We start from the raw sequence: 27,742 nt of genomic DNA, 5'->3' as shown, positions 1-27,742 counted from the left end.
TTAACACAGACTAGTGCAAAACAATACATTTTATTTGTTCACAGTTAAACACAAGCAACTGCCTTGACATTTTAGAACATTCTAATAAGGACAGCAAAACCTCCTTTTGGTTTAAGTTCTCTTTAGCTTACGATTGTACCATTTCCTTGTATTTCATATTTATGGCATTTAATGTGGATTGTTTAACATGCTTACAAAGAGCGAGGCAGGGAACAGATTAACTTGACAAAGACAGCAATTTTAGATTTAACTAAAAGCAGTCAGTTAAAAAAATCTGTTTCCACTTCACTGATGGGACCCCTTCAAACAAACTGCAAGTTAACTACATACAGCAGATCCATGATTTTTAGACTTACGAAAGAAAATTGCAAAATTTGTTCCTCCATAATCTTTGTGGTCCATAAACAAACCTCAAGTGGTTTCCATTACTATCCCGGTGCTAAAATCCTGTTTAAAAGAAGAAAAAAGCCACCTTATCAAAGAGCTTGCGTTGCTGCCAGGGCATTTTTGTGACCGACACAAAACCTGCCTCCCCTGGGAACGCCAGATCCGGGCTCGGCAGAGCGGGACGGGAATGAGCTCCTCCAACATTCCCGGCTGAGCTGGCCCATCAGGCCCTTTGTGTGCAAACCGTTCACTCCCAGGGCTGGGATCCAGTGGGAAAGGGGCAGGAAACCTCCAAATCTTACCGAAACACGCGCTACCACGTTTGCTACCACTACGTCTGAGAAAGCCTAAAGACGCCGACAAAACCAGGCTGTCACTTACAACCAACTCTCTACTCTCTACTCCATGCAGAGTCAGCTTTGACACAACCACTGAAGTTCACCTCTACTCTCAGAGTTCGGACTGACCAACCGAAAGGACACGGAGAATAATTTAAGACAGGCAGAAATGTATTCAGACCTTGGAGTTACGGAGGAGGCGGAAGTGGGAGGACGAGTCCTGTCAGGGGCAAGTGAGCCGGGCACCAGCTGCTCTGAGAGTCTCGTTCCCACCCGGGCTAAGAAGGGATTTGAACTACAAATGCAAGTGTGCTTGGACTTGATTTCTATGTGAGGTGGTTCTTAAACAGCAGCTGCCACCCACAGAATGTTTAGGAGAAGAGGCCACGTGTGATGCAGGGGAACTGTGAAGCCTGAACCATCTGAGTACGCCTGGACCCAGCCACATGGGACATTTAAAACAAGCACTGCCTTCCTAACAGCAGGCCCTGCTCCGTCATGAAGGAGATTGAGTCTGACCACTGACAAGCCCTGATCCCACAATCCTCCTTCACAGAAAGCTCATCATTGATTTAAAACATGACCAACACTGTAAGGCTTCACACCAGGATTCTGATTTCAGTGTGAGCAGGATTCCTCCTCAGCCTTGTCATCTAAGGAAGCAGGATGAGGGTGAAGGGGAGACACCTAGAGCCAAACTGACATTGCTGAACAGAAAATGTGCTGCAATCCAAGTAGAAGAGCACTCAAAGGAAACCGTGCTCTCCAAGTCAAGCCTGAAAAGGTATTCCCAGGAAGAATGAAGCCAATTTCTTGGACTCAAAACATGGTGGTCTTGTTCAGACCAGGAACAAAGAACAGAACTATGAAGGAGGGTGAGGCAGCACATTTCCCTGATTAGAGAAGCAGATCCTCCTCTGCAGATCTTCATGAGCTTGGAGATCTACCTCCATGTTCTGCATCCTCTCCCTGCTTGAGTGAAGCTTCCTCTTCCCTCTTCTCCCACCCCAATTGCTTTCCCATATGAACCAATGTGATGTCAATCACAGTCTGTCAGGCAACACTTCAAACACCAAGAAGATCTGAAGCTGGTGTTTTAACAAGTCTTCAGCATTTATGGTCTCTTCTGCATTACAAACTCCAGTTCCTTTTTGTCTGCTCAAACGTAACTTTCCAGGAAATGTTAAGGACAATATAAACAATGATCATGAATTAGGGTGAATGAATCATTTTGCAGAGGTACAATGTTCTTTAAACATTTGGGTATTCAGACTCCAACTCAATGAAGGCTGGGCTCTGAGGGAGGGATGTGGGACAGTGGACAGGCAAAAATAGAGAATGCACTGGAAATCCTAGTGCTGCTTCTTTCCAGAGTGAAAGGAACCGAAGTCACCTGGACAGGCAGCACAACCAGCTGCTCTAAATGGGAAGATTGCAAGGAAATACAAAGCATTCAGAGTAAACTCACAAATGTTAATTTGGCCTCATATTGCACTCAAGTTCATAAACGCAGCCACTCAACTGGGGACAGGGAGAAAGGGAAAAAAATACTTGCAAATGCTAACAGTTGTCCCTTCAAATTAGTACACACTGTTAAGGATTGAATTTGAGAAAGAAGCAAGAGTTAGGCTGGGCATTTTCAATTCCAGACCCAAAAATCCACTTTGCATTCATTCAGCAGCCTCCTTCCGTTCCTGGCCATCGATCCTGCTCCGCTGCATGAGCCACTGCTCAGACCAAAGAAACATAAAAGCTTTTAGTTAAACTTGCACTCACGCCTCCTGTTCTATGCCAAGAATATGAAAATAACACTGATTGACTATCTTCCTCTTTAACTGTGGTCATGATGAGTTTCATTGTAGTCCATGATATGAAGCTGTCCAACACTGCTTTCCTGGAGCTTAGGTGAGAGGTTATCGGGGCTTGGAGGAGACTTTGACTCCATGCTTGGATCTTTACATAGTTCAGTCTTTAGGGCATCAGACAGCCTGTTGATGGTGACCCCCTCCTCATCACACTGGCTCTCACTCTTGTTGCGAAATAATTCTCGTGCCTTCATTCCAAGGAAGCTCTTGGAGCTGGGGAGTGAACCTACAGTCAGTGGGACAGTAGTCGAGGGCTCCAGCAACACCGATGTCTCCCAGCGACTGCTCAGCCTCTGGTTCTGGGGTTTTTCTGGGGTGGAGAGCTCGCTGCTGCTGCCCCCCTTACTGCTACTGCTGCCTCGGGTGCTGGGAGGTTTGGTCTCTCCATTTCTACCCATGGTTTCTTCACTGTGTCCTGCTGTATCTTCATTAGCACAATCCAGCCTGCTTGGGGAAGAGAGAGGACACAGGGTCAAGGAAATCACAGCAAGTAAACAGCGAGGAGAGGGAAATGCTGGCCAGGGCAGATTACTTTGATTACTTTCCATTTCTGCCTCTGGGTATGTACTTCAACAGGCTTCCTTTCATAGCTCTGTGGCAAAGCAGGAGTGACAGGGGGTAACCAGATGTGTCACACACTCAGCTTTGCAACATCCACTGTTCTAAGTCCCAAACTAACAATAATCCCACATGGGTCCTGCAGATTTCACACCCTCACCTTTCTTCTGCTGCTTCAGCTGCTTCTGTTTTATCATCTTCAAGTTTTTTCAGTAGGCTGCTCTTCTCCAGCCTCCCAAACAGATCCAAGATCTCCAGCTCAAATGCCTGGGTGATTCTTTTCTGGGCCTTGTACCTGCTTTCCACTGCCTGCAGCTGACCCCTGAACAGAGAGAGAAATCAGAATGTCCAAAATCTCCAGATTCTGCCTCAGCTGTGACAGTGCATCTGTCAAAGCACAGCTAAAATGTTACATAAGAAGCCCCTACCTTGCTTGGATTTTAACATCTTCCAGGTATTTCTTTTGCTCGAGGAAGAGGTGGTCCTTTTTTGCAAGCTGAGATTCCAGTTCAGCTATCCTTTTCTGGGAAGCATCAAGCCTTTGGCTTTGCTGCTGAACACACAACTTTGCTTTCTCCAGTTCTTTCCGAAAAGCAGCGTGCAACATTTCAACCTCCTTGAAGCAAACAACACAATGGTAAAGTATAATTTGATCCTGTGTTATTTTTATTGGTGTTTAGACATGTTTCTGATGTTATAAATAGGCATGTTTTAAAGCAAGCTAGAATAAAAGCAGCATTTCTAAAAACAGATATAGAAAACCAGCCCTGCCGAGGATGTACACTATTAAAATAACTACACATCACTGGAATTTATTAGCACATTAATGTTCCTTATGAAAACCTCTTTTCATCAAAGCACTCTTGCCAGTTCTGCACTGGATTAGAGTAGACAATCTCCATTTTAAATCCATTTTTCCAACACGACCTTCATTAAATACCAGTAGAAGCCTTTTTCTCAGTGTATTATTCACCTCCTTTAATTACGTGCTCTCACGCAGGAACAGTTATATTGTTGTGTAAGTTACTTGCTTCTAATTAGAAAAAGGTTTCTTTGAAGTCAGGAAGTAAAACCATATGAACCACAGAAGTTTTAGTGAAGTTACTGGTAACTTTTAATAGGAAAATGACTGAGTGGGAAGGCTGAGATGCTCATTTTAAAGTAACACCTCACGAAAACCCGTAAAATCCTTGTTAAGATCTTTCCACAAATTCTGGCACTACTACCCTGCATTATTTTACCAACAATCTGCTGTCAGTTATATTGCAGCACAGTCAAGTCTTGGCCTTTGGAAAAGAAATTGCTAAGAATTTACATGAGGTGGCTAAAACTGACCCCAGCTGTACCCCAACAAGCCCTTCTTAGCTTTCTGAAGGGGCACTGAAGATACTCCTCCAACCTACAGGGCAGAAAATATCTGAACAGAAGATCAAATATAAAATCAAATCCCTGAAAATCAATTTCAGAACAAAGAATCTGTTAAGTTTTCAAGGCCTTTCCTTCTGAACTCAGGGCTAGGAACTGCTGCATGATGACCTCAAGGGAAGTCTCCCCAAAAGTCCCCTGCACTGGTACCTTTGTAGTGTCTGTGTGCTTGTGCTGCAGCTGCTCCAGGTACAGCTCATTGACCTCCCCAAGAACCAGCAGCTGCCTGTTCAAGAACTCCATCTGCTGTTGCACCGATTCACTGTTGGAAAGCTGGGAAGGGAAATGGAACAGAATCCAACACTGGGATGAACAGTTCAGCAGGAGAGTCCCAGCTCTCAGACAGGCATTGTGTTCACAGGGTATTTTTATAAAAAAGGGAGACAAAGGCTAAAATCCAATGCATCATAGGTAGTTAAGAGTTAAATAAATATTTTTCAAAAAGAACTTTTCATTTCCATTCAACTTCTGACATAAACAATATCTATCAGAGGTCAACATTTAGCAGAACTTTAATACAAATTCATAATGCTCAGTCTGCAAATTCCTGCTGTGGAAAAAGCCAAACTAAGAAATTTCAGAAGCATTTGAACTGCATTTAGTTTCTTCAATAACACATATTTTTCTGTGGGTTTTTTTTGTGCAATTAATATCAGACTCTATGGAGCTCAGCACAGGCTTCTTTCAGAACAAGAAAGAAAATTATCAGATAAAAAATAATCAGAAAGACACAAAGGGAACCTGACAACACTGACTTTTCTTACCTTTTGAGAAACTTGACTAAGCAGCAATTCAGTGTGACACACCTTGTTGTTGGCCTTCTTCAATTCCAACCTCAGATCTGCTATCATGTTCCTGCAGTCTTCCAGCTTGGTCTGTTCAAGTGACAGAAAAACTACTCAGGGTTCTGAAACTTCACTAAGGACAGCAAGGGCACAAGGCTGGGAGGCTGTAAACCTCCAGCACTGGAAATCAATTTATTTTATTTATACTGACCCCTCCAAACCAGCTAAGAACCTGCCTTTTCCTATTTTCAAGCTGAGGACAGGACAAAACAGAACTATAAAAGGACGATACTAAGTTAAGCACTTCCATACTAAGTTATGCACTGTCTCATTCTGAATCAGGACAGTATCTCTAATAAAAATGTGCAGCTTTCTCTCAGGTATTTCATGCCTCGTTATTAAGAAGGTTATTTTTAAAACCAGTAAGTAGGCAACAAATTTGTTGATGCTTCATACCTGCAATTCCTGGCTCTGGTTGTAGAATTCCTCTCGGTCGTGCTGCAGCTGTCGGATCTGGCTGTGAAGCTGAGCCACAATGTTATCATGTTCCTCCTGAAACTGGTGGTACCTTGCTTGTTCTTTCTGCAGACTCAGTTTCAAGGCCTGGATCTCCTTTTCCTGCAGTTTCAGCTGATCTTTCTGTTAAGAATCCCACATGAGGCATCAGATGAGACACCCGCTTAGCAGTTAGGACATCTACCCTCAGCCAAGCAAAGCTGTCATTGCCAGCACGCAGGCAAACACTTTTCCACACATACATCATTTTATACAGAGCATGTTCTCAAGGCTTTTGGGGTTTGGCTTGGTTTTGGCTGAAAAGGAGATGAAATGGTGGTAGGAGTGGACAGGCTGAAAACTCACAGCCATATTCAAAGGCACAATGAGCAATAACCTATTTTTCCACTGCCTCTCATGCTTCCAATAGGTTCTTGGGCCTCACAGCTGAAGCAACAGTTCATCTTCCAAAACCTACTTGGAAGTCTATTTTTGGCTCTTGTAGTAAGTTATCAGAGGGTGAAACTGTTGATGGAATTAGCTATAATATGAAAATACAGAATGAAATACACCTAAATATGTCCTGAGACATCCTTCAGTGCACTTATAACTTCAAATTCTGTTACAGTGAACACCTCTGGAAAGGCACACTTGAATTTTCAAAGCTTTTGCTATTACTCCTCAACTGAGGAGCAAAAGGACAGCACTTTATCAAATATGGAATAAGGTGTTTAGCCAGGCATTGAACAACCCTCCATTAACAGGGAAGCCTCTACTATTATCCAAAGGCAAGTGCTGCCAGGGGTCAAGCATGAAGGATTCAGCTGCCTGCAGTCAACTACAAAGTACTGACAATAACACTGACACCGCACAGAACTGGTGCGCACTGTCACTCCACAAACACCAACTTTAATAAGGTGACAAATGAGGCTTCTTTGTTAATTGAGTGGCACCAAAAGACACCAGACAGGCCAATTAACACTTGTTGCAGCACCAGTGTGTCTCAGCCACCGGTGGAGCACAGCCCTGCTCACCATGGCAGCGTTGTGCTCCTCCAGAGCCGTGGCTTTGATGACTTTGCGCAGCAGCCGGCGGTTGCGCAGCGCGTGCTGCTGCCTCTTGAAGCGCTCGTACAGCAACTGGTTGTGCAGCAGAAGCAGTTGGTTCCTCAGGGTGTGAATCTCATCTGAGGGGGGAGAACCTGGAGTAGGAGACAGAAAAGGTTACTGAGCTTCATTCTCTGCTCTATTTATCTCCAACACTAAACTGTAAACATTTTTCCCAAAGCAACATGTATACGCCTCAAATGGATTGCTCCTTTGATTAAGGAAAGGAAAGCTAAGCCATCACCACCACAGAAGCCTAAGAGCACCAAACTAATATACAGACACATAAATAAGCAAGAAAACCAATCAGTTTTAGATTCAACGAGCAGTGAGAAGGTGGAAGGATCTGCCAGATGACCAGCAGCACTCTGAAGCTTAGTAACTCTGAAATGGTCAAAAGAAGAAGCATCTAGAATTTTGCACTTTTCAAAGATGAAAAAAGCAGCTCATCTCTTTGGAACACAGCTATCTGCTAAGCAGATAAACCATGACTTAGTGGAGTGCATCATCTTTCTGCAGCGTTAGTTAAAAACCCACAAGCAAAAAGTATGCAGGTCATTGTTTAAGCAAGTCTAATAATAGAGGAACAGATTGCCAAAACACGTGAGAAATTTCCTCACCTCCAAAGTGAGTCCAGTCAGCAGATTTGCTTGGCAGAGACAATCTGAAAAAAGAAAATCCAGCATTAACAGGTAAGTTTAAGTATAAAAACGGAATGTTCACCTCAAAAGAGCTTATAGCCTGGTAAAAGTACAATTAAGGTCAGTTGGTATAAAAAGATTAGGGAGGAACTGTGCAGCTGCTTTTCCAGCACAGCTTAAAATTAAGCCAGCACAAAAAAGAGTAACAATAAAGTCTGCAAAGTAAGATTTTCAGTCACCTACTTGTTCAGCTCCTTAGTGTGTGCATCTGCTCCCTGCTGAATCAGCCTGTCCAGCACTTCCACGGGAGAAGTTGAGGACGTACAGTCTTCATCCTGGGTTCCCTTGGTTTTCTTTAGCAGCTCCTCAGTCTTCTTGCCAACAAAGAGGTAGGCAGTCTTTGGTAATGCAACCTCGAAGAGGTGCTCATAGAGGGGAGGCTGCCCACTCCCAAACACCACTCTCCTTTGTGCTGGTACTTTGCAAGGGCTGGGAGTGAGAATACTCGGCTCCCCAGAGGTTCCTTCCCTGTTCCCAGCAGGGCTTTCCCCAGGGCCTCCACAGGGCTTGTCTATGGGAGTAAAGGTTTGTTTGGGTGTTTCCCGTGCACCCTCAGGCCCAGGCTTGTCGAGAGATGTTAAAGGCTCAGAGGTCTGACTGTGTCCCTGAACACTGGAGGCTGCTGAGTGAGTCTTCTTCTGAGAGCCTGACAGACTTTCGTTTGTGCGGTAAAACGGGGAGTCAAATCCTCCTCTAGGCACCATGTGTTCAGCATCGGTCGTGATCTCGGAGATCTCTTTAGATATTGCATCTGAGGAGAGGGGAAGCATCATGATGCATTTGGTATTTCAACAAGACAAACATTTCCTTAGCTAAGATGTACCTAAGGAGGGCAGACATTACCTTCCTCTCTGTCCTTCTCAGCGCTATCCTCAAACGACAACCCACCTAAAAACTCTGCAAGATCACTTAAGGTTACTGAACTTTTACTACTGGGTATGTCTGAAAAAAACAGAAAACAGAAAGTTAGTTGTACAGGTGCTGTTTTCTGCAGCCTTAGCACAGCACAAAACACAAGTCTTTTACTGCTGCAAGGTCCTTAGAATAAAAGCTTGTCCCTCCTTCAGATGCTTCCTCAGAGCAGGAAGTTATCTGACTCCTGTTCCATTCCATGTGAGAAAACAGCTCAGAGATCAGTCACAGGTCAGTCCTGATCCCAAAACGTAATTTTGTAAACTTAACATTTCCTACCGCACAACTCTGTGAGGAAGGATGTGCTGTTTGCAATTTAACCCATTAAATAAATAAAATAAGGTGGCTCGTGCGCACTGTGACTGCTCTACTTCCTAATTAACATTAACCTCCCCTTTAGCTTCTGAGCTGGCTCCACAAGGACACAGCACCTGCCTGAAAAAAGGAAGTTTAGCAATCTGATGTAATACAAACTTGCCAATATGTGGCTACTGATCAAAACTGAGACAGCAGCTGTTGGATACACACTCAAACCTGCAAGATGGAAGCCTTATGCTCAGCTCAGTCACAGATCAGGAACTCAGTGAAAAACCTCACCTGTTCTTCACTTGCAATTCAGAATGTTCAGATTCCAGTGGTACTACACAAGTACACCATGGAAAACCAGCTCTAAATTTCACTGTCATCTCCACTTTGAAGATGGTAAAGATTCACAGCACAGAGGTCTCAAATACAGTGCCGAAATCCCTTTCTACAGCTGTCACAGATGCAGATGACAGAGAATGGAAAATGGAATCTACACTTACCTATTAAAAGTTGAGTTCCTCAACCTATTGATTTCAGTATTTCACAGAACTTTAAAAAAAGACCAAGTACAGCAATATAATTGTAGATAGAAAAGTTTTTCCAGAGGCCTTTAAGAAGAAGCATCATATCTACCCTGATGTGCAGCCTTACAGTTTGATCCAGACATGGGACATAAAACTTGCTGAAGCAAAATTTAATATACAATTTGCTGCTTCTAATAAAAATAATCATCCTCAAAGAATCAGCTTTTATAAAAGTAAATATCCTTTTTTGGCCTTCAGTGTAGATTTGTATATTTAAATATGCAGAAGAGCAAGGTAAAAAAAGATCTCAAACTATTTCTGAACATGAATAGTTAAAATGAAATCAAAAGCACCTCAAGAAGTGAAGTTGAATCACAGGTTAAGGGAGCATCCTGGAACTACAAAGAACTCAGGGAAAAAAAAAATCCTGTGGGAAAGTGTTTGGGAATTGGAATATGTGTCAATAACAACCGGAGTTGTTTACAATAGGTTGTTGTAATGGGGAGAGGAAAATGGAGTTTACCCAATGATTTATCGCTGTTTGTGACATTTTGCTGTCGGTACAGTAAAGGCCTCCCAGAATCTGGTTTGTCCTCCTGGAAAACAAAAGAAACCCAGAATACATTAATTGCCTTAGATTTCTTTGGCAACTGTGCAGCTGGAAATGGCAGTGGATGTTTAAACTTAGAAGAAAATGAGTTTTTGCAAGTGAAATGCAACATTCTTTATAAACCAGCTACGCTGATCTTTCTCAGTGAAGGTCACTGAATTAAGGTAAGTCAATGAAAAGAAAAACCCCATTAGTTCAGCAGAAGAATTTTGTAATACCTTTTTAGGAGGTGTGGCAGCAGCTGAAGGGAGTGAAACAAAGTCATCTGAAGTGCAGGGTGGAGGAGGAGATGTGGCTGGTGTTCCCAAAGGTGTTCCTTTCCCCCCTGCTGAAAAGGAGCACAAGTTCTCTCAACAGGCTCCCCTTTCCTCCTTTCAGCTGAACATTGTATGTGAAGACTTGTACATTTAAACACTACCTCATAGCATTTACTTCTTAAGTATCTTTCAACTGTTTATCAATACAAAAGTGCAGTTTCCCAAAAGTTGCTTCAGACTTTGGCACTGAATTCACAGACTTCCACTCTCAGTTTGCACCAGCACTGCTCTAGGTGAGGTACTCAGTTCACAGGAGTAATCACTCAAGCCTATCAACTGGCACGATGTGGCATTCCCATTTAAAAACCGACAGTAAAATTTACAGCCAGAATTTCCAGTATAATAACCCTTGAAGGCCTAATTCCAAAATGCAGCACGTACCAGATGAGCCAAAAGCTTTGCTGTAGGGCTGTGATGCAGACTGGGATGACTCTGATGGGACAACGCCGGGGGATGTCGGTGGCGTGGTCATACCACACACTGCAGAAGGGCTCCAGATGGTGACCTGTGCACAGAGTAAAACACAGCAGAGCTCAGAAAAGGAACGTGTGAGGCATCTGGATCCAGGTTCTCACACAGGAGATCAGGCAGGGATTAAATGCGAAATGAACACCAACTTCTGAACAGTTCACAGCACACCTCAAAACCATGAATTTTGAAGACTGGCATAAGAGACTATGAAAGTGCAAAGCATGAAAACTTGCTGGGCTTCCTCTTCTGCTTTACCTGCTGTGGCTCAGTCGACAGCCTCGTGGACTGTGGGCTCAGAATCTGAGGTAGCTGCCCTGGCATTTGTGATAGTGTTAGCCGAGGAGTGGAATATGGGGTAGAAGTCCCTGAAAGTTAAAAAAAATAGAAAATCAAAATTCAAAAGTATCCAACACACCAAATACAAACCCAGGATTCTTCAGGCTAGGACTTAAAGGCTTTTAATCAAAGCATTTCAAATCCATTCAACATACACATTTGTAGGTAGAGACTTTTCTTCCAGCCTAAGAAAGTATTGAATACTTTACATACTACAGCTTTCTTTTTTGTTGTTGCTGCTTCGGGGTAGGGAGGATGGGGGGGGATGAAGAGACAACTTTATATGAATATGCTGTATGTCTGCACATAGAAAACACATATATATATATTTGTTTTTTTAATGATGATTAATTTTCTGGTGCCTAAGAATCAGACATCAAGTGGGATAAATTAGTAAGATGGGTTTTTCTGCTCTAGGGCCAGTTCTCCTCCAGCAATTGGTATTGATTAGCCATCAGGCAGGTCTTACCATAGCTGCTCTGTGTGTCAATGTAAGAGCTGGCACTGGGGTCAGTTTGATGATGTTTTAAGCTTGTGCAGAGTTTCCGAGACACAGAGTAATAACCATCTTCATACGAGGCTTCTGCAGGGTCCAGGGAGATTTTGGCACATTCTATCACAACATCATGAGTTTCTAGTCTTTTCCACCTGCAGACAGTTTTTGGATCCAAAAGATTAAGTTAGTCAATTATTGTTAAAAACAAGAGTTCCTGGAGATAGGAGGAATTGGCTTGTAGGATGGCTCATTTGTTCCAGACAGCTTTGCATGCTCCCAGCCAAACTGGAACAAGGCACCAGACAGAAATTGCAACCAGATGACTTGTGAGAGGGGGTCTCAAAGAGGAGACAAACAGCTTTGACACAGAGATCCATAAAGGTCTGCCATGGAGCACTCTGGAAAGGAGGAACAGCATACGAAGACTTGGTTGATCCTGAGCTTCAGCAGCTGTAGAAATCAGCTCAACTACACTCAGATGTTGGTAGTCAAAATTTAGACATGCCAGCAGTGAGGGAATCTGTATTATTTAAACAAACACTGTCTGCAACGCCAGTTTCAGATCTGGGTTTTTCCTCCCAAGTTTGGGGAATGTTTTTTACTACTACTGCCTCCTTCACCCTGAAAACTACTTCTCACTAAATTAAGCAGCCAGATTAGATCTGCCCAATATTTCAGGGGATGGAAGTTCACTGTAAAGAAGAGAAAGCCCAGAAGGCTGTCTATTAAAGGCTGGGTTGCTTTTGAAAGTAGGATATTCTCTGTCCAAGATACCAAAACAGAAGGCTTCCACTGGTAGGTTTGTGCCAATTGTGCTCCTGAGTGGTGCCACCCTCCCCCCTGCAAAATTGAGCATTGTGACATTCAATGGGTTCCCAGTTAGGAGTGATTTCCTAGTGTCTCTGAAAAGCAGGGCAAGAGCACTACTGTGCAGCAACAAGAGTCAAATTCTCCTCTTCAGTGGCTGGGCCTGTGGAGACAAGAGAAAAGCAGCAAGTGGTGCTGCTGCAGGCAAATGAGCCTATTGCTAAAGAAAACTAATACAGCTGATAATGTTAACACATACCTGTTAAAAGAACTGATCTGTTAAATGAACCAATATCTAGGTACCAAAACAAGACACACTGAAGCCATTTTAAACACTTAAATCCCATCAAATACTTCAACAAACCCAAGGAATATGACCCAAACCTCCAGCCAATGAAGCATCTCTGGTAGTTTCATTTTATTCGTTATAGGCAAACTGTTTTAGATCTTTATGAGGGTGATTGATCATTAAATCATAAAAATAAGATAAAGTTAAGTAGAAGACAGATGCCATCCCAGACACAAAATGAATTTAGAACCCCAACGTTGTTGTTAATGACCTTTCACAACAGTTTTTGCTTATTCATCCAGCTGTAAGCTGGGATGAAGAGTCTAGGTGTTTACCTGGTGCAGCTATGAATCTGGGTGGCAGAACACCCTCACACAAACTGTTGCTGACAGAAAAGGTTTTGCTGCAACCTTCTGAAATAACCTCACTGAAAGCTGCTCAGTTTGAGCCTTTCCTAATAGCAGAGAGAACATATAATACCTTCGTGGGTCCAGTTCATGGTCCTTAGATCCAGTCACTAGCTCTGGATGAATCCGCACATGTTCCATCATTGGCTGGGAGGAAGAAGAAGGACTTGTTATCAGTGCAGCACCTTTGGATTGCACTAAACCACACAAAGCTGATGAGCAAACTACTGATCCCAAGAATTCAGAATGTTACATTTAACAGATAAGGTTAATACACATCACCACAGCTTCAAGAATTGATCCCAACTGAACTTTCAGTCAAGCTACTCATTTTTATATTGTTTTGTTGATCAGCCCTCAGCTGAATTGGCAAATTAATTGTATTAAATTGGAATATATAGCTATAAATTCCTTGCCTCAGGTAATACACAGATGAGCAGCATTTTACCTTGACTACTTCTTCAAAGGTCTCCAGGTTTTCCTTCATACTGTAGTGAGAGCGCAGAAAGGAGACAAAATTGCAAGGGTACATTCCATAGAGACGATGAAAGAGAGAATAAACGCTGGCATGAAGATGGACAAGATAAATCTCTGCCACATGGCCTGGAAAAAGCAGTTAGAATCTTTTTCATTACATTGGAGAAAAGAACAAAAGTTCTAAGAATGCAAGCGAAGTACTTTGAAATTTGAAATGTTAAATGGAACAAGTCTTCCGGGGTACAAATAGTCCCTACTGAAACTGTGAAGTCTTCTCAGAAAACAAGCAACACTTAGTCATCAGCTCACAGGAAACCCAGAAATTAAGATGAGGACCGTTAATTCCAACCAGTGTGCTGTCATTCTCAAAGCACAGCTTTGTTTTTATTCAAGTTAAAACCTGAACCTCCTCTAGATAGTGAGCCAGAGTAAGATGGACTGAATGATTAAAAAAGGAAACTAAGGTTTGTTTCACTTCCAAAGGTAAAAACTAAAAGCTTGTAGCAATCACAACAGACAAATCTTAGCCTCCACCTCAGAAGTTCCAATGCTACTTGCAATGCAGAATGGCTCTCTAAATAGCAGCTCTATGTGCTTAACACAGCACTTGTTCATTCGGCCACGAGCCACACTCACTGATACTGCTGGTATCAGACCCCTCGCTACAAATTCAGCAAAGCCAGGGCTGTGAGAAAACCAGTTTTACCAACCTTCATGACTATTGGTAGTTGCACATTAAAAGAAACTCTTATATACGTTGCTTCTTTCCCCTCCCCATTTATATCTGGGAATATCAAATTCCCCAAAATCTGCCTCAAACATTAGCATTTTCCCTTCTTTCTCCATTAAGATCAATCTCTGCTTTTCACTGTCATCAGGGCAGTACTTTGGTTCAGTGAATTTCATGCAGTAGCAGCACCACATGGAAGATTCTAAGAGGCTTCTAAATTCTGAGCAAAGAACTCCCCCATGCTCTCAAAGAACCAGAACAGCTTGTGGGCTTAATACATCATCTTTTGTGTTTAAATAATCTCAGACCATTAAGAGTCTCACAAAAGAATGTGCTCACCAACTGCACATGAGTCACAAGGATACTGCTAAACCACAACTGCATGCAACAAAGTAGAAATCTCACCTGGATTCTGCAAGCACCAGGCTGAGAGACGCCCAAAGATACCAAAGAAATCATGAAGGTACTGTTTGCCAGACTGAGGAATCATTGGCAACATGGTTATTAGCACTAGGACACCTGTGGTGAGTACTACTACATCTGTGTCAGTCTGCAAGAAGGGAAAAAACCTGCATTAGTTAAATGTGTTGAACTTAATTTTTTCCAAGGATGAAGTGAACACTGAATCATCATCATGGAAAAAGTTCTCTATTGAAACAGTCCCTCTAAAACCTACCAGAACTTAATGATCCAAGATTATTGAGTTTTTTCATACAGAACAACTTGAAGAAAAAAAAAGATTTGGGATTCTTGCTCCTGCTCTTTTGCATTTCTGTATAAAACTTGTCTTAGTTAAAAAGGGAACATCACCACAGTTCCACAGCTGAGTAAAAAAAAATATTGGTATGTGAAGTATCTTATGTGCCACCTTCCTTCCTTTGCAGAGCTAAACTCACACAGCATTCAGAGAATCAGAAACTGCAGATCTGATCAGGGTGTTCAAGTGTACTGGCAAGTTACCAACACAGGTCAAAAGCTTTTCTACTAAACCGGGCTGCTGGCTCTGGCTGCTGGAAATTTCACCAGACAGTAATTCAAACAGTGACTAGAACACCTTGGCTCGTGCCACAAGAAAGGGATGTGGCAGTACAAACCTTTGGCTAGATGAAACAGGAACAGAGGATCAGATTTTAGGAAAGGACACAGAAAAGGTTCAAACTCTTTCCTTGCTACCCCAGTTTAATGCACATTTTCCTTGGTAGCTCCTCCTTTGTCAGCACGGGGTGCACAGAGCACAGGTCAGGCTGTGGGCAGGTGCCACTGAGCTGCTCTGGGTATGGCCCAGGAGCCACTCAGGCTGATGGGACAGTCAGTTTTTAGGGATTTATCCTCCTCTGTGTGTCTACAGCCTCTACTCTCCTTCAGTCACACCAAACCTATCAGAGCACATTTCCTGTCCATCCTGACCCTCTGCCCACACCCCCAGCACCTTCACGTCTCTGTCCTACTCCTAGCGGCTTTCTGACACACTTCACTTCTCTCTCAGTCATGCTGCAAAGGGCAACAGATCTTGTCAGGCACGTCAGGAGTTCCAGTAACAGCAGCTGGAGCTGCTCCTTTGGCAGCTACAAATTTGTGGTGGTTTTGTTTTGAAGAGCGCTGGCACTTGACTGCATCATGCATTTAAAAGTGACTTCATGACTAATGTGGATTCTTCACTATCGTAATGAATTCCATTACTGACAATGCATTCTAGGTCTCAAAGCACTTTCCACTCCTTCTTCACTGGTACAGTACTGTACAGTATTATAACTGATCAATCTGTAGATGGGGAAAAAAACCCACAAAGCTTGGGGGAACAGCTACCTCCTTGTAATCCAGCATGTCAGTAGCTAAGAAGGGAAAGTCTGCTAATTCCAAGGTAACTTCACCACGGAATAGTCCATTGCATGGCCCATCTACACTGCAAGTAGAGGACACACAAATTCAAGCTGCACCTGTGGGAAGTTACTGTATTTCTCATTAGGTTCACATTCAAGATATCCATCAGCTTCACCAAGGGCCCTCTTGTCTTTAGTGTATTTCAGGAAAGTTTTAATAAACTTTCCTAACTCATAGTGACAGTGGCTTTTAGAAACAAGATTGTCAGCAATAACAGGATCAGTACAGAGTATTCAGCAGATATTAATAGCACTGTGGCTTAACTAAATGACATCAAAACAGGAATCAAATGCCTTGCATCTGTATGCATGTTTACATCAGGTGTTTTATGGACAGCACTGACAGTTCTTACCTTGAGACATTTAAGTAATGAAAGCAGGAGAGGTGCTTGAGAAAGTTTGTGTTTCCAAGATGGTTGTCGTCTTATCACATGTCCCAGCAGAGAGAGGGTGGGTAAACGAGTAGCAGCTTTGCCCATATAATCATTAATTTTGTCCAGTAGATGCTGATAAAGGATTTTGCAGAGTAGTAGAAAAAGGAAAAGAAATGTATTTATATTTAACTGCTCTATATTCTTCTCCACCAATCTATATTCAGCAGCTTGTCAATATGGAAACGAAGCATTTTACAAATATACAGGATCTCAGAGGAAATAGAACCCTGCAGTAACTTTGAGACTACTGGTATACAAATGCAAACTATACAGGCCAGAAGCAGTCACTGCACTTCAAAATGTTTATAAGTAAATAACCAAAAAAAAAAAAAAAAAAAAAAAAAAAAATCTGAGCAGCAGCCAATTTGTAGTGCCATTTCCAACCTATTTAAAATCCTTACTTGCTCTCAAAATACCCAATTTGTTTTAGGCTAACACATCCAGCAGAAGGAGCACTGTAAAGAGACAACATTAATCCTCCAAGCCCTTTCCTTTTTAGAGGTTCTTTGCTTAATTGGGTCAGTTTAAGCAACTCAAGAAACAGAGACCTCTGAAGTTTCTTAAAAGCTTAAACTACTCTTACTACAGAGATACTACATCTCTACAGCAAGGTAATTCTACACCAGAGTGGAACCCCAGAGTTTTAACAGATGCTATTTAAAGGCTGCTTCAATACCAGGCTAAAATCTGCCATAATAAGATTTTTTTTTTTTTTACCTTGTCATGAGGCTCTTGCAGAGTGGACAGAATATGCAGTGCCTGCTGAGAATTGGTTTCCAAGTAATAGTCCACCAGGTTGTTGACAAGCATAGGCCCACGGTCTGTCAGTTTGGGGACAGCAAGGAAAAAACCAAAAACATTCTCAGTGCACTAAAAATGAAGCACTTGCTACAAGGACATTGCAGAACTTTTAAACAACTATTACACAATTTCTAACATAAAGCAGTCCTTGGTGTTTAGCAGACCTTTGGGAAAATGAGACCTCTCAACTGCATTTCCTGGTTCCAAACCATTCAAGCGATTGCATTTGGCTCAGTGAAAGGAACCAGGATTTTTAACAACCAACAATTACTGTCTAACCATAAAACCCTACAGGTAGCTGAGCTGCAAGGGTACTTTACCCAGTAAAGTGTTCAGGAGTGACTTGATGTTCCCTCCCTTCAGCAGATAAAGGAGAGCAAGTTCAGGGACAAGGACACCGGCAGTGCTCTCATGCTCTGAAAAGGCTCTGTCAGCACAAGTGATGCCTCAACACCAGCAATCACTTTTCATAACGTCTGAGTCTGTTGTTTTGTTTGGGAGTAGGGCTTTTTGTTATTTTTTTTAATTAACAAAATCCCACTGGTTCCCATAATGGGGATGACACCTAATTCTTTCTGGATACACTTGACAAGGAAAGTTTCATCAGCTCACACTTGAGGCTCTGCCTCAGGAAAAGCCAGTCATTTTGTAATAGTGTTTTAACAATTATGTAACAGACCTTCCAGGAGCCATGCCATTAAACAAAATGGACTGAAGAGAAGCCTCAATCCTTAAAGCAATTTCAAACCCAAATATCAAGAGTTTCTTTCAAGCTGCATTTGCAAACACAGTGTTTGATAGAAAAATACCCACATTATTCCATCTTTATTGATGTAAAAGCAAAACCCTTCCCAAAACTACACAAAAGGATACATACCACAAATGAGATTATCTTTGAATGCAGCTGTTATATCTTCCAGGACACCCAGAATTGGAGAATCCAGCATTGAGAGGAGCTCACCAACATTTCCTTGCTGTGCCATGATGCACGTACTGACATGAATGTGGACGTTAAAACTGCAGGAAGTTCTTCATTGGTGTCTTTCTACCAGACTAGGAGAGAAGAAACAGCAGATGAGTGAACTTTTCCTTTTCCCTTTCTAAAATCTCTCATCTCTCCTTTTCCACACAAGTGCCCATTTAACACTGAGAGGATTGTTAGGGTTTCCACACCTGCAATAAAAGCTGTAAGAGTTTCCAAAAAGCCAGTGAGTCATGAGCAGGGTTTTCTTCATGTTTTTCACAAAGACATTAATCTGTTCTGCAGAAGGCCTCAGTATCTAGACTGTCAGAGCACTCTCTTACCTTATTTTTTTAATTTGCTCTCCAGGTCAGCAAACTGAAGCTAAAGTGTTGAATAAAATGCAAAAAGCTCCCTAGAAACCCTCCATTCCTGAGTTCTTGCAGCAATTCCTCCTCAAACCACCTTTCAAGTCCTTTGCATAGAAGACTAAACTCTAGAGAAAATACACACTTCCAGATCCTTCTCCACTCCTGTGACCAGGTCAGGAATTCCCTGCCCTGGGCTCTGCATTGCTGCACACTGAGAGATTTGGGCTTTAAGACTTTGCAACGTGGCCAGGCTGCAGCTGTTGGGAAACTCAGGCATGGCTGCTGCAGCTGCTGCTCCTGGGCAGCCTGAGCACACCAAACACAGGCTGAGCAGCACAACACACCTTGACTTCACTCATGTGATTTGTGAGTAATACATCAATGCATAAAGTATTAAATGCAACAGTGTGCAAATAACATGACTGGTCAGCTACACATATTAAGTGAGAGCAAATCTAAGCCATTTCAGGCTTTTAAAATGGCTTCTTCCCATGTACCAGCATCAGAGAGATTCAGGTGTCACATCTATCTACCTACCACAAAACGAATCAATTTTTATTTCATCCATAAGAATCCTATGCTGAACCTTTCCCAGTGGGAGAATGAAGGTGGCTTTAGATCACACCTAATATTATCAGCAAGGGTTTCTTCTTCCCTCCCACTCCGAGCTAGAACACATTTTTCACTTCCCCCATGGAAGGCACTACTGACACATACCAAGTTTACACACAAAATGGTTTTTCTACTGCAGTTGTGTTTACAGCACCAGTTCTGTGGATGAGCTGAGCTTCTGTCTGCAGTGCTGTCAGCCACACACCTTTCATGATCACTAATAAAGAAAAACCAGAAAGAGGTTAAGAAAAGGCACGATTTATTTCTTTCTTATCACATCAGATAGATGTCCAGACCAGCACTAAGTTTTTTACACAGAATAGCAGAGTTGAGCACCCCCTGTGTGAGAACGGTCAGCCCTCAGTCTGAAAAACACCAAAGGGTGCTGCAGTTGCTCTTTCCAGAACTGTCCACAGGTTAAGCTGTGCAATTACCTCAAACTAGATGGCTTTCACAAGACCACAGATTTGTACTGTGACCCTTCAAAAGCAGCTAAAGAGTTTTATTTATGGCAGGTAGAATCTTACACAGAAAAGATTCTTCTCTATTCTGAACACTGAGTAATTAATTTAAGCCTTTAAATTCTATTCAAAACATTTTTAGGCATTAGCCAAGGACCACAGACCACTGCTCTATTTTAAATGATAATGCTGTAATTACCTATACACATATTACTTTCTTGAATATTTATGGTTAACAAAGTTACTGGACAGCAGGAGTTAACGTGTCCACCAGTAAACTTTGTCATTTGCAACATATCCCTCTGCAGTTGCAGAACTGCCCAAGGTCACTTTTCTTAGTGCCACCAGACATCAGCTTACTTAATCTGGCACTGATTGCAAATTCAAAGGTGATAGTATGGCACCACACTCACAACTGGCATTTCAGTAGCAACAAACTGGCTGGAGCATTCCAGTAATCACCACTGCAGAACACAAAATCCCCTACCCTCAGTTTTCAATGATTGTAACTGAATAGTCCAAATGAAACTTCAGTTCATGTACAAGAAGCCAGCAGAGTCTGATCACTGCAGTGTTTAGATTGAAATGCTATTTCCTTTCTAGTCTAATGCTGGCGTAATGCTAAACCTGCAGACTTAAAACTGGCTGGGAGTGTGAGCAATAATAGAATAGAAACTTGGGGTGAGGGAAGTTGCTGTTTAGTGAAAGCAGAATGGATCTATGCTTTTCATAAAATCAGAGCTGGGATTTGTTGTGGTTTAGGTTTTTGGTTTGGGGTTTTTTGTTGGGGTTTTTTTTCTCTACATTGTGCAGACTCCCAAGCTTCAACTCCTTCCTCAAAGCACTTGCTGTTCAGAAGACAAACAATGCTCAGAGAGTGAACCATCCTTTCAAAAAGTTTAAAGCCACACATCCGTGCAACCTAAGAAGTCAACCTTCCACTCTGTTAGTAATTTTGAGGTATCAACTGCTTTTTTAGTTTCTAGTAATCATTATAATACTGAATTCACTCAATGACTGCATTTGGAACACTGTATGGGGAAGCAGCTCACTCCAAGGAATCTATTCCTTTATTTCTGAGAACACATTTTTCAAAAAGGCCTTGCTGTCCCTCAGTTTCTATCAGGACACAGTCTCAGCTAAGGTTAAGCAATAGATCCACCAGCTTCATAAGCAACATGAATTAGTTGTTTAAAGTCTTGTTAACAAAAGAGATGACCACACCCCCAGAGCAGCCGCACGAAAAACCTGTATTTAGAATTAAAGCAGCAGAAACACGAGTCTCTGCTTTTTCACCCCATAAAAACCTTGTCAACTCTTCTCTTTGATTCCTACTCCATACTTGTGAAAAGACTGATTTTTTTCTTATTTTCCTTGAGCAATACCATTAGATTGGACCAGATCTTTGTTGCACCAGTAAAAACCTCAACAGCAGTTGCATTCATTCTGATATTGCCAGAGGAAAAGCTGCAGCCTGGTGAAATCATAAAACACACCTTTGAAGAGACTATGGATGGGCTCTGGAAGTCAGGCTCCACAATACCTCTGTACACAGATGGGGAAAACCCCGGTTTAAATGTTGAGTAGGTAAGAGGATTTCAAACTTTGTGCCACTGTGCTGGCACGAACAAACCCTGCCATCAGATAAGGGCGAGGCTGATAAGGTGAGCTCAGCTGCCGATAAGGACACACACACATACACACACGTAGGTAATGGATCATTTCCCAAGCTCCCTGACTAAACAGATGGCTCGAGTGACCTTGTGCCAATAAATCCAGCATCTTTTATTTAAACTTGTCAATCGTGTACTGGAGTATTTTAAAGTGGAGCAGTCTCCACTCCAAAAGTATTCAAAATATTAATAAAAGTATTTCAAAGCGCATCTGAATATGTTACACACAGGTACCTCACAAGGTAGAAGTTTATCTGAAGTTACACCAAACCAGCCAGTGTTGTCACCCCATTATACACAAATGGCCATAACTTTAAAAAAGCAAATCACAGCTTTTTTTCTCAAGGTAAAGTCACTCTATCATTTTATACTCTAAGTAAGAACGAGATGCTCCAAATCTGTGCCCAACGCAAATGAACAAGTCAGGAAATTCCAGCAATAGTCTTAAATCATGTCACACTTTTTTTCAGGCAAAGGCAGCTGAATAAGTAGTTTACAGGCAACAGGCTTTTAGTCAGAAAACGCCGTGTTCTGGCAGACGAAGTTCAGCTCCATGGTGTCAGCGTGATTTATCACAGTCCCACCAGGAATTTGCGATGTGATTTTCAAATCATGTAGATAAGCACAGCCCAGGTTAAGGGGCTCCCAATCACCTTGTGAAACAGCAGGATCAGCCCCTGACTGTCATGGTATTTTGTATCTGGAATTGATACTTGTGTGGTGAACAGGACATCCCTGACATCTTTACAGTATCACATCGCCACCAGGGCTTTCTGCTCAAATACATAGTTACAAGATGAGTCCCGCTAATGCTTCCATCCGCAGATACTGCAATCATTCCCTCATCAGAAGAATTTCCACATCCCTGCAGCCATTCTTGCAACTAATAGGATTAAAACAAGTAAGTTTTCCATGTGATTTGAGACACTGACTCTTCACTAACTTTTAAAGCTAGTTTTACATAAAAGATCCAAAGTACTTGGTCACTAAAGAGTAGGAAAAAAGTCTGTTTAAATACCTTTTAAAATGCACCATTTTAATCTCACTGGAAAACATCACACCAACAGCACTTCTTATTCTTATATTCAAGAGCTTTCTTAAAGATATACTTAGTAAAAAGTATTAAAGCGCCAATACAGCTTTGGAGCCATCTTACAGAAGGAAAAGGAGAAGCCAACAAGCCAAGAACCCAGTTTAAATTTTTTTTTCAGTAGCCAATTTAACTCCAACACAAAACAGTTTAAGCTACAAACTCGAGACAAAGGGAAAGACAGTAGAAATATTAATTGGAAAAGGCTAAGCAGAGAAAGAGACAGCAGAGTATTCCCAAAGATTATGACTTCTGTAAGTATTTCTGTCAAGAGAAGATGTTCTTCTGTTCAGTGTATTTTTATCTCAAGCCAAATGAAAAAGCAGCTGGTAGTGCCAGTTATGCTGCTCGAAGGGGTGGGGAGGAGGGGGACACACCACAAACACACCCTCGGCCTTTGCTGCAACAACACCCAAATTCAGACACCGGGAGCACCAACTCTGGGGGGTGCTGAGGGGGATCAATATCGGTATTTTATCTCTCCTCATCAACCAGCAGTTAAATTTAGGGTGTGCCAGTAAATGGTCATTGCCCCCTCTGCCCCGAGAGAAAAGGGGATTTGATTTCAACACCACGAGATCAGAACCTTCAGATTGACACTTTTCCATCTGATTTCTTTGCAGGTAAGGTCAGGTCACATCCCCAGGTATTGCTCTGGCAAAAGCCATGAACGAGGACAGAAGGATTTTACAGCAATTGTTTTCAAAGAAAAATTCAGATTGACAACACAGCAGCCCTTTTCACTCACATCTTTGAAATGTTGGTCATGAAAGGATTAAGCCTCACCCCCTCCCATTCACCACACAAAAACTGAAGCCTGTTTTATGTGTCCTAACCATGCTCAGTTTTACATTTCCCTCACAGTTAAACTAAACAGTGCCATTATACAAGTGACATAAGCAATGAATGAAAAGTTCCAGCAGGGAGAAAAGCCACTGCTGGCATAGGAAAGCAAGCAGCTGATAATTCCCTTTTTCATCACCCAGAAATAATAACTCTAAATACTCTAAACCTACGTTCAAACTGATCACTACAACCAGCAGTACAATCAATTTAATTTATTTATTCATCTTTAAAGAATGAAGGTATCTGGCTTCTTCTCACAGCAAATATTTTCCTGGTTATATTAAGATCTGATACAAGATTCCATAACTAAACTAGATCATTACTTATAACTTGACATTATACCCATTCTCCTGTACTTTGTTACAGGTGCTTAACTGACGTGGGAACAGGAATATCACAAAAACCCCGGCACGCCCAAACAAAGAGAGAAAATCATATTCAGCAATATTTAAGATTCTTTGGACTCTGTGCTGTGCTAATACACTGTTGCTAATTGCTACTCATCACATTTCTGTCAGAGGGAAAATTGTTTAAAAACAATCGATGTCATAAAAAGCCCAAACATGAAAGGACTGTCATTTCACCCTCTGGCAGAAGCCAGGCTAACCAGCCAGTTACTAAAGGGAATCAGGGAATTATTGCAATTCCTTACACACAACTGCATATATTAATAGCAAATAAATAAATAAGAACAAGCCCTGGCTTTCTGTAACAATTTAATTAACAGTACACGGAAAGTAAGTCCAACTGTGGAACCTTTTTAACTACAAACAGGTGATCAGAGAGCTCTAAACTTGGCACTAACACAAGGAGTGAGACTCCTAAATCTCTGCAGCATTTTTTTTTTGCCCCCAAGAGGAACCTTTTAAAATATTCACACAGTTAGGCAGCAATTCAGTAAACCTTGAAACCACTGCAACCTATCTAATGTACTCATCAAGGCATTTTAACTGCTCCAAGAATTAAACTCAGCACTACACAGAACAATACCAAACAATGTGTAACTGTAAAGTAAAAACAAAACATGAATAATGCCCAGGAAAGTGACAGCAATTCACCACTGCAAGAACTTTACTCTGAATCTTAATGTGCTACTCAAAGAAATGCTTATGCTAAGAAAGGAAACATCATTACTTGTCCTCATTATGTTTATTAAACGACATGAACATACAATACCAGACACTAAGCTGTAACATTCTTTCTTAAATACACACCTGTCTGCAACATGCCACAAAATCCAGTGCCCTCCCTGCTTCCACCACTGCAAAGTGCTTTGATTGTTTTATTCACTTATTATTGAAGAATCCCAGAATGGTTTGGGTTGGAAAGGACCTTAAAGACCATCAAGTTCTACTCCCTGTCAGTGGCAGGGGCACCTTCCACTATCCCAGGTTGTTCCAAGCCCCATCCAACCGGGCCTAGGACACTTCCAAGGGATCCAAGGGCAGCCACAGCTTCTCTGGACAACATGTGCCAGGGCCTCCCCACCCTCACAGGGAAGGAGTTCCTCCTAATAAATGAAAAGGTATCTTTTCCAAATAGATATGTGTGTGTGCGCGCACCATGCATGTGTGTTACAGGCCATTCAGTTTGTACAGAGGCTGAATCACATCCCCAGCTCCTGTCAGGGCTGACAAGAAGGTGCCTGGCAGTTGGAAGAATTTCAGGAATCAGGACAAGTCAACATCCCAGCAGTCCAGCTGCAAATAGAGCCAGCATTCATTTTAAACTACAAATAGTTACTGAAGACAAATATTTGTCCAAACACCAAAACATCTGCAGTTGGCCAGTGTATCTCACATGGGAATCCACGACATTTTTAGTCACCATAAAGGTAACAAAGAGTTAAGGTGTCAGAATTCAACACAGCCAGAGATAAAATCATTTTAATTAAAGCTTATCTCATGACACATTAGATATTCTGACTATATTCTCACTGGTGTAAGTCCATGCAATTCCCCATAAAAGAAATGTAGTGCTGGGTGAACTGGGTTACTAAGAAACCAGAACAAATGAACAAACAAAAACAAAGCAAAAAGGGTTTTCACTGAGGAAAGGATTATAAGCCCCTGATTTTATTTTAAACTTCAATGTGGTGTAGCTGTTCCTGATAAGCAGAATACCTGATTGCTGCTCAGCAAAGACAACAGTAGACAGATGGATTCCCAAAGTTTGCACTGATTATTAAAATTTCCAGAGTTTTCGAAGATATAGTCTCTAGTTGTTCATACATGTAAATTGAAGAGGAATTTTTTCACCTAATGGGATCACTTCAGTAGTGCTTCAATTCTGATGGATTTCCAACAACTATCCCCAGACATTAATGTAAGAAAACTGCAGGATCAGACCACGCACAGAATGAAAACCTGTATTAGCACCCACTGGAAGGTTCTCTGGAAACAGCAGTTCTGGAAAGAGTTCTGCACACAAAACCTGATCCCGGTTTCTGAGTCATTTCCAGGGGTTTTGAATCATACATTCCTTTAAGGCACGTTCTTCCTTTCACTCACTGCCTTGTAAAAGACTCATTAAAAAAAAACCCCAACCCCGAACAGCAAGGGGAGAAGCTCTGCCTAAACTGATAAAACAATGATAGAGGATGCATCCATAGCAAACAAAGGGTGAAAACTTCAGAACTGCAGCCTTCCAAGTTCTTTGTGATAACAGGAAGCAAAATGTTTTATTGTAGAAGTAAACAACATCCTGAGTTCACATTACCTACCCAGGAGCAAGGAAATGAGAAAAGCCTTCCTCACCGAGAGAACAGACTTTAACAACTGCTTTATTTAATACCCAACCCCGGACAAGGGAACCTCCTCAGCAAGTAACCGAGGCAGGGGAAGCCTGGAAATCGCTACTCAGCGTTTGCAATGGGGGTGCTGAGCCTTTTTCGATAAAAGGCGCAGAATTAAAAGGGCGCTTTGGCTGGTGGGGGAACCCTGTGCGGGGGGGGGGGGGGGAGGGGGAGGCAGCGCCCCGAGGCCCCCGGGCAGCGACCCGGAGCAAGTCTGTCTGGAAGGAGGGAAAAAGGACAGACGGAGGCAGGAAAGGGGACGGAACATCACCCCCCCGACTTCCCCATCCCCCCGACCCTTTCCCTTTCTCCTGCCGCCTCCTCCCCCAGCCCTTTCTCCCTGCTTCCCCGCTCATCCCTCTGCTCTGCCTCCTCCTCTCCGTCCCCGCGGCTGTCCCCGGTGTCGCCGCGGCGGTGGCGGCGGGGGCCGGCCCGGCGCACTCACCTCGCCCTCTCCTCCCCTCAGCTGTTTACCACTCCGGGCTCCTCCGGCCCACAGGGCGCCGCCATCTTGGCCCTGCCTCCCCCTCCCATCAGAGCGCTTCGCCCCTCGGATCCCTCCGCACCGCAACCTAGTCCCGCCTCACCGCCTCGCTCCCCGCTCGCTGCCCGGCTTCTCTCCCGGTTCCTCCCCGCCCCGGTAGCCCCTCCCGCCTCACGGGACCTTCCCGCCGCGGGGGATGAGCGGGGGGCAAGCCAGCGGCCGCCGCGCCCCCGCGGTGTCCCGCGGCGGAGGGATCTCGGCGGGGGCAGCGCTGCGACAGGCGGAGGTCGCGTGATCCGGGGGGCGGGGCCGCGCGCGGGCGGTAAACAAGGCCCGGCCCTGAGGGGACGGCGCGGGCGGGGGGCGAGCCCGGCCCGGGGAAAGGCGCTCGGGGCTCGCGGCTCTCCGGGGTCCTGCCTGGGAGCGCCGCGCAAAGCGCGGGGATGTGCTGAAAGGGAATAAAAAAAGGGGCTCGGAAGTGCCGCTGTGTGCGGAGTGGTGCTGTCGGGACACGGCTCTGTGGCTCCCGGAGAGAGCCCCCGGGCACGCGCCCCAGATCGCATTGATTTTAATTGATGGACGTGCAAAGCTCGTTTCGTTCTCCCGTTTTTGGGTCCCTGAGGACTTAACTCATCCAAGCCGTGCGCAAGGGTTCTGTCTTCGTTTTTGTTTTCTTTTTTCTCCCCTAAAATGCGGCAACTGTACGACACAAACATTCCATCCTTCCAGATAAAGGTTAATCTTTCCCTGTGGAAAATGCAGGGTAGGAAGGAAGAAAGGGAATTACCACGGGGAAGGATCTCCAGCCTTCGGTTTTGTGTGCCACGTGCAACAGGTTTTCAACTCAGCATTTCAGTCCCCAGGCTGGGGGATCTCCGTGTTTTCCCTTCTCCAAGGAGGAGCAGCTCCGCAGGGACGCACCGAGGGTGCTGGATCTGACTCTGGAGTCCGTCTGAATTGTCCCCAGATCCCAGTGGGAATCACAGGCATTAA

At 43.2% G+C, this 27,742-nt stretch overlaps 1 protein-coding gene across 8 annotated transcripts; it reads right to left on the bottom strand.

The window, feature by feature from the left end:
- Positions 1 to 11: 11 nt before the first annotated feature.
- Positions 12 to 26,924, bottom strand: TSC1 (TSC complex subunit 1). Of its 8 annotated transcripts, none has more exons than XM_048325289.1 (23): positions 26,853 to 26,924; positions 19,556 to 19,618; positions 18,335 to 18,510; positions 17,374 to 17,477; positions 16,576 to 16,728; positions 14,748 to 14,892; positions 13,584 to 13,738; positions 13,209 to 13,282; positions 11,606 to 11,784; positions 11,056 to 11,165; positions 10,711 to 10,834; positions 10,231 to 10,340; positions 9,926 to 9,998; positions 8,504 to 8,602; positions 7,844 to 8,411; positions 7,580 to 7,623; positions 6,888 to 7,054; positions 5,815 to 5,997; positions 5,338 to 5,448; positions 4,724 to 4,846; positions 3,577 to 3,764; positions 3,309 to 3,470; positions 12 to 3,037 (listed from the first exon to the last, which is right to left on the bottom strand). In XM_048325289.1, the coding sequence occupies exons 3-23, from the start codon at positions 18,438 to 18,440 to the stop codon at positions 2,557 to 2,559; spliced, it is 3,459 nt and encodes a 1,152-aa protein (XP_048181246.1). In that variant the 5' UTR covers positions 18,441 to 18,510; positions 19,556 to 19,618; positions 26,853 to 26,924; the 3' UTR covers positions 12 to 2,556. The 8 variants fall into 8 exon arrangements, with proteins under 8 accessions (XP_048181246.1, XP_048181247.1, XP_048181245.1 ...); XM_048325290.1 differs by lacking the exon at positions 26,853 to 26,924 and adding an exon at positions 26,711 to 26,814 and having other exon boundaries at positions 19,507 to 19,618; XM_048325288.1 differs by lacking the exon at positions 26,853 to 26,924 and adding an exon at positions 26,711 to 26,814.
- Positions 26,925 to 27,742: the final 818 nt, after the last annotated feature.

Source organism: Corvus hawaiiensis, chromosome 21 (assembly GCF_020740725.1).
Source record: "Corvus hawaiiensis isolate bCorHaw1 chromosome 21, bCorHaw1.pri.cur, whole genome shotgun sequence".
Taxonomy (NCBI): domain Eukaryota; kingdom Metazoa; phylum Chordata; class Aves; order Passeriformes; family Corvidae; genus Corvus; species Corvus hawaiiensis.
This window is presented reverse-complemented; position numbering and strand designations above follow the sequence as displayed.